Here is a 6,166-nt window from a genome sequence, read left to right on the forward strand (position 1 = left end):
CCTGAGCAGAATTCAGCCAGATGTACAGACGGGAGGAGAAGGAAGGTTGCAGGAGAGGGGCTGAGGGGTTATGAGCAGGCTTATGGTGTCGAGGGCAAAATTATGTAGTCTACAAAGTGCTTTTCGGGAACTCTCCCATCTTTTGGTTTCTCCTCTGACTCTCTTGTTTTGGGCCCCTTTCTCCTCCCCATTCCCACTCCTCTGGGCCCTCCTCGGTGGGGAGAAAGATCAGATACCCTCGCCCTGGAGGCATATGTCCCTTCCACACAGTTAGTGTGGGAACAGTGCAGCCCAGAAAGAAAGCGGTGGCCCCCCACCCCAGGACGTGCAACACCAGTGGTGGGATTTCAAGCACTGTGGGAGGACACGGAGAGAATATTCTGGAAGGAGTGCGGCCCTCAACCTCACCCCTGCCTGTCAGGTGGGCAGTCCTGGGTAATGGAACTTTTTCTGTGAGCCTGGGTATCTCAGAATCCCAGCCAGAGAAACTGAAGCCTGACCCAGCCCTGTCCTGAGCTTCCTGCTATGGGGTTCAGAACCTTGTCACCCCTCTGCCTGCTTCCCTGACCCCTCCCCACCTGGCGCAGTGGGGAGCCGAGTCTGGGGCCTGGGTGCCTTAGCACCTCTCTGGACAACATGTGTTTAGAGCAGCCTGGCCTCGGAGCCAGCAGGCAGGCCTGACACAGACGAGGAAGATGTGTTTTCTTACAAAAACAGGACTAACATCTTGGTTTCTTACTGAGGTGTTGGAGCCTGGCGGGCTTTTCACACACTCTGGCCTTCTCAGCTTTTCATTGAAACACACCATCACCCCCACAAACACATGGACACAAAGACACACACTTCTACACACCAACACACCCCCCCACACACATACGCACACAGACTCAATCTACCCGGACGAACGCAGAGACAACACCCAGAGACACAGTCTCACGCCTACACAAACACAACTCAAACATTCACAAACACACAAATTTACACACACGGTCTTACACCTACATCCACACAAACACACAAACTCATCCACACATCGAAACGTCACACAATGTGCATACGTGATCACTCATACGGCCCCAGCTAGGAGAAGTTTCCCCCCGCCCCCCCCTTTTCTCGTTTGAAGTGCGGTTAAATGTTTCCCACCTTCCATGGGATTCGATTTTTACTCTTCGCTCCATAAAAATCTTTCCAGCCCCATCTTCTGTTGGGTCCTGTACAGCTAGTGCTGTGTCTTTAAGGAAGTTGAAGCTGCTAAAAGTGAGTGAGAGAGAGGGAAAAAAAAGAAAAAAATTGGCATCTTTTCCCCCTCAAGTTTCTGGTGTCACTTATGAAACACGGGTCCTTGCTGCTGCAGAGAAGTTGTTTTGCTAGAAGGAGGGAGTGTCCAGGCTGCCTTGGGCTCCCTTCCTGCAGCCTCTTCTCAGCGGGGCCCCAGGCACCCTGTCCAGGGAAGGGCGGGCACAGGCAAGCAACTTGACGGTGGGACAGGAACCAGGCTGCCCCTTCCTCCAGCCTCCTCATCCTCCCTCGAGCACCCTGGGCCCTGCAGCCTGTCCTGAGCTGACTCTGTCCTTTGTTGCTCTTTGGTTCCATCTTAGGAGAGGATCCACTTGGCTAAGAAAGAGTAGTTTGAAGGTAAGCCAGCGGGAAAGGGGGAGGCCTGCTGGGCACAGGGGCTGGACTGTCCGGTACTTTCCTGTCGGTTCGGGGTGCTGGGGACAATCCCTTGTTTGGATCTGGGCACGGGGCATCTGCCCCGCCAGCAACCGTATCCCCGGAAATCCCAACAGCATTTGGGCTGAGCCACTGGCCTCGCCCAAGCCAGCTGAGAGGTCCTGGCGGGGCTTTATTTAGGCAGCTGCCTGGCGCAGTTTGAACCGAACAGGCCATGGGTGTGATTCTGTAGAAAGGGTTTGGTGTCTGCCGTGGTCATAGCCCGTAGGAGCAGGAGGGGGGCAGATGGGGTGGATGGGGGTGGTGTGCACTGCACAAGGGGCCCTGTCTGGGCCGGGGCAAAGCAAACCTATGGGGGGCTCCGGTGGGAGGGACTGTGGCCAGGATGTGGGAGGGTAGGAGGGAGGTTCTGCGGAGTGCTGGGGGAGGGGGCGGCTGAAAACGGATTTCAAGTCATAAAGTCAGCTCCGGAGCTGGCCGAGGCAGGGAGCGCTCTCTGCTCAGAGGAGGCGCTGGGGTCCTCTTCCGTCCGGTCTTCGCCTCTTCTGGCTGCATGACCTCCGGCAAGTCCTAGCCCTTCTTTGGGCCTCGGTTTCCCCCTCTGTAGAATGGGCTGCGGGCTAAGGTGGTGCTGGGTCTTAGCTGGATTCTGTGGGGCAGGACCTTCTGATGGGGAAGAGCCCTATCTGGCTGGGGTCCTGAGAGGGACGAGTGCCTTGCGTGGGTCCTTAGGGTCACCTTGGCGGCATGCCCTTCTCTGCAGGAGGTGGGATGCAGGAGCTACGTCTGCTGTGCTGGGCGGTCCTCCTGGGCCTGGCGCAGGCCTGTCCCGAGCCCTGCGACTGCGGGGAGAAGTACGGCTTCCAGATCGCCGACTGCGCCTACCGTGACCTGGAGGCCGTGCCACCCGGCTTCCCCGCCAACGTGACCACGCTGAGCCTGTCAGCCAACCGGCTGCCGAGCTTGCCAGAGGGGGCCTTCAGGGAGGTGCCCCTGCTGCAGTCACTGTGGCTGGCGCACAACGAGATTCGCGCAGTGGCCGCCGGCGCCCTGGCCCCACTGGGCCATCTCAAGAGCCTGGACCTCAGCCACAACCTCATCTCTGACTTTGCCTGGCGCGACCTGCACAACCTCAGTGCCCTCCAGTTGCTCAAGATGGACAGCAACGAGCTGACCTTCATCCCCCGGGACGCCTTCCGCAGCCTCCGCGCCCTGCGCTCGCTGCAGCTCAACCACAACCGCCTGCAGACGCTGGCTGAGGGCACTTTTGCGCCACTCACCGCGCTGTCCCACCTGCAGATCAACGATAACCCCTTCGACTGCACCTGCAGCATCGTGTGGTTCAAGACGTGGGCCCTGACCACGGCCGTGTCCATCCCGGAGCAGGACAACATCACCTGCGCGTCGCCCCACGTGCTCAAGGGCACACCGCTGAGCCGCCTGCTGCCGCTGCCCTGCTCGGCGCCCTCTGTGCAGCTCACCTACCAGCCCAGCCAGGACGGCGCCGAGCTGCGGCCTGGCTTCGTGCTGGCCCTCCACTGCGACGTGGATGGGCAACCGGCGCCCCAGCTTCACTGGCACATCCAGACGCCGGGCGGCACCGTGGAGATCGCCAGCCCCAACGTGGCTGCTGACGGGCAGGCCCTGCCCGGCGCCCTGGCGGCCGGCAGCCGGCCGCGCTTCTGGGCCTTTGCCAACGGCAGCCTGCTCATCCCCGACTTCGGCAAGCTGGAGGAGGGCACCTACAGCTGCCTGGCCACCAACGAGCTGGGCAGTGCAGAGAGCTCGGTGAACGTGGCACTGGCCACACCTGGGGAGGGCGGCGAGGATGCACTGGGGCGCAGGTTCCACGGCAAAGCGGCCGAGGGGAAGGGCTGCTACACGGTGGACAACGAGGTGCAGCCCTCGGGTCCGGAGGACAACGTTGTCATCATCTACCTCAGCCGCACTGGGGGCTCCGAGGCTGCAGCAGCAGGAGAAGGGGGCCCTGGGCAGCAACCCCCTGGCCTGCTCCTGCTAGGCCAGAGCCTCCTCCTCACCTTCCTCACTTCCTTCTAGCCTGCTCCCACACCCCCACCCTGGGCCGCAACGCCAAGGCCTCCCTGACTGCCCCCCCCCCCGCTGACATCACAGATGTCCCTTAAAAGTGTCACAGGGCGCTGAGGGTGGCAACTCCCAAGCCTGCATGGGGGACTTCGCGTCTTCCTACCTCCCTTCTCATCTCTTCTGGAATACTCACCACTCCCAACTTCTAAACTTGCTCAAAGCTAGTGACTACAACAGGACCTGATTCCATACTCACCGTCTACGGTGCTGATTGCTGCTAACCACCCTGCCCATGCTCCCCTATCAGGGCGATGCCCTAACCAACTGGGCAAAGCCTCACCGATGGCATTCCAGGCACTGGGACCGACAAGCTGGCAAAGGCTGGGGGCACGGGGCTGGGGCTGGGGGCTTGGCAGGGAGGGACCCTGAAGCAGACAGGGCACAGGGGGGAGGAATAGGGTCTAGGGGCAGTGGTTGGCATGGCTCTGGGCTCTTGGTGACCTGCTTGAGCTCCTGCTGCCTCTTGGCATTCTCTGATGATCTGGGGGCTCGGGAATCAGCGCCCTCATCTCAGACAGGACTGGAGGATCCAGGATGGCCTGCATCTTTTCCCGCCCTGGGCCCCTCCACCCTGGACAGCTGTCCTACCTTTTCTCCAAGTATGCATCTGTAGCCTGCCCCTCCAAAGAGGCTAGCCATCCCAGGGGCGGCCGAGAAATAAACAGCATTTCTGATGCTCGCTTTGTGTTTCTCCCTGGCGTTTTGTCTGAATCTAGGACCCCTCCTTACCAGCCCGGTTGGGATAGGACAGGGCGCTGGAGAGTCAGGACGCCCAGGCTGCCTGTGCACACGTGGCGGGGCCCGCGAGGCACACAGACTGTGCAGCAGGCAGCACGAGAGGGGCGGGCCGGTGGGCCGGGGACTGGGCCTCGAGCTGAGCCGAACGGCAGATGTTCTCTCTCTTCAAACTAGCCCACAGGACAAATGGGGGTGCGGCCCTGATAACCATTACAGAGGCTTCCCTGGGGTCCTGGTGGCCCTGAGCAGGGCTTCCTGCCAGCAGTGGCCTGGGGAGGCCTCGTGGAGGGGGACGGGGAATGGGAGTCCCCGCCTTGTGGCCGCTCTTCCCGGTCCAGCTCCTGGAAGAGATGGGAGGAGATGAGGCACAGACAAGACAAGATGGAGAGGAAAGAGCAAGGAGGAGCTGGGGACACAGGGCAGTGGAGAGAGAAGGCGGAGAGAGAAGGACTCAGAGAATAAGAGAGCAGCTTCGAGGGGGAGGAGACGAACAGTGCTTTCCAGGAAGAGGAAACGGTGTTCCTGGAGGAAAGTCTGGCCTTGCCTTGGAGACTTTCCCACACAGCAGGTGGATCACTGACTGACGTGGGGCGGGAGTGAGGTCCTGGCAGCATCTTGCGGGTCTCTTAGAGTGGGGAGCACATACATGGAGTCGGAACCTGGAGACTGATCCCCGTATCTGTGCCCAGTCCGAGATGTGTCTCCGTCCCCACCCCTTTCCGGACTGAAGGGTGCTGCCCACAGGGACAAGACACCACCCCCTCCCCCCCGGGAGAGGCTCTGTGGCCTCCCAAGCTCTGCGCTCGAGACTGTTGAGCCCAGCAAAGTGGAGGCAGGGAGGCCAAGGAGCCTGGGGTTGCAGCTGTGAGCCTTGGAGGCTGGCCAGCTCCCCATCCCCCTCCTCCTGGTCCCCAGACAGAACCTCCCCCAACCCCCTCAGCAGCTCGTGGCTTCGGCTGAGCTGATGTCACCAGCAGCACATGTCAAGGGTGACTGCGCATCTGGTGGAAAGAGCAGGATGGACCCAAGTCCCCTGTGCCGCCTTGGGCAAATCACTGCCCACCTCCGGGCTTTGGTTTCCTCAGAAAACAAAGGACGGGTAGGATGCTTAAGTGTCCGATTGACTCTGATTATCTAAGGCTTGATATCTTAACCCAGCTCGGACCCCTGACTTCTCTGGCTCCATTCACAGCACAGCAGGCTTGTCTTCTGGAAGTGGGACCTGGGCCCAAGACCTGAGTGAGGGGCAGCTGGGGAACACTGTGCTCTGAATGAACTAGCCACTTCCCTGCTTTAAACTCCTCCGTGGCTCCCCCAGCCCTCAGGGTGAAGCCCGAGTTCCCCAGCCAGCCATGCATCACCCCTGTGCCTGATTCTCTCATGAGAATCACTGTTCCGTGCCTCTGCTGGGCCTGCTGATTAATTGTCCCCTTAACCGTCTGTGATGTGTTACCCTCTGCACCTTTACATATGTCGTTCCTTTGGTCTGGATGCACTTCCCCTCTTTCTCCCTTGGCTAAGTCGGTTCAAGCACCACCTCCTCCAGAAAGCCTTCCTGGATGCCGTTCCCACTACTTCCCAGTGTGGATGAGGTCCACTCCTCTGGCTCACACAGCCCTGGGCATCCGGTGTCCCAGCCTGATCACAC

General features: G+C 60.3%; 1 protein-coding gene across 2 annotated transcripts; it reads left to right on the top strand.

The window, feature by feature from the left end:
• Positions 1-1,297: 1,297 nt before the first annotated feature.
• Positions 1,298-4,457, top strand: ISLR (immunoglobulin superfamily containing leucine rich repeat). 2 transcript variants are annotated; one of them, XM_025884170.2, is made up of 2 exons: positions 1,298-1,635; positions 2,438-4,457. In XM_025884170.2, exon 2 carries the CDS (start codon positions 2,446-2,448, stop codon positions 3,730-3,732), a length of 1,287 nt encoding a protein of 428 aa, XP_025739955.1. In that variant the 5' UTR covers positions 1,298-1,635; positions 2,438-2,445; the 3' UTR covers positions 3,733-4,457. The 2 variants fall into 2 exon arrangements, with proteins under 2 accessions (XP_025739955.1, XP_073733561.1); XM_073877460.1 differs by lacking the exon at positions 1,298-1,635 and adding an exon at positions 2,047-2,237.
• Positions 4,458-6,166: the final 1,709 nt, after the last annotated feature.

The sequence above is a fragment of the Callorhinus ursinus genome, unplaced genomic scaffold (assembly GCF_003265705.2).
Source record: "Callorhinus ursinus isolate GAN/ISIS: 27379988/994484 unplaced genomic scaffold, GSC_fseal_2.0 scaffold25, whole genome shotgun sequence".
Classification (NCBI taxonomy): Eukaryota; Metazoa; Chordata; class Mammalia; order Carnivora; family Otariidae; genus Callorhinus; species Callorhinus ursinus.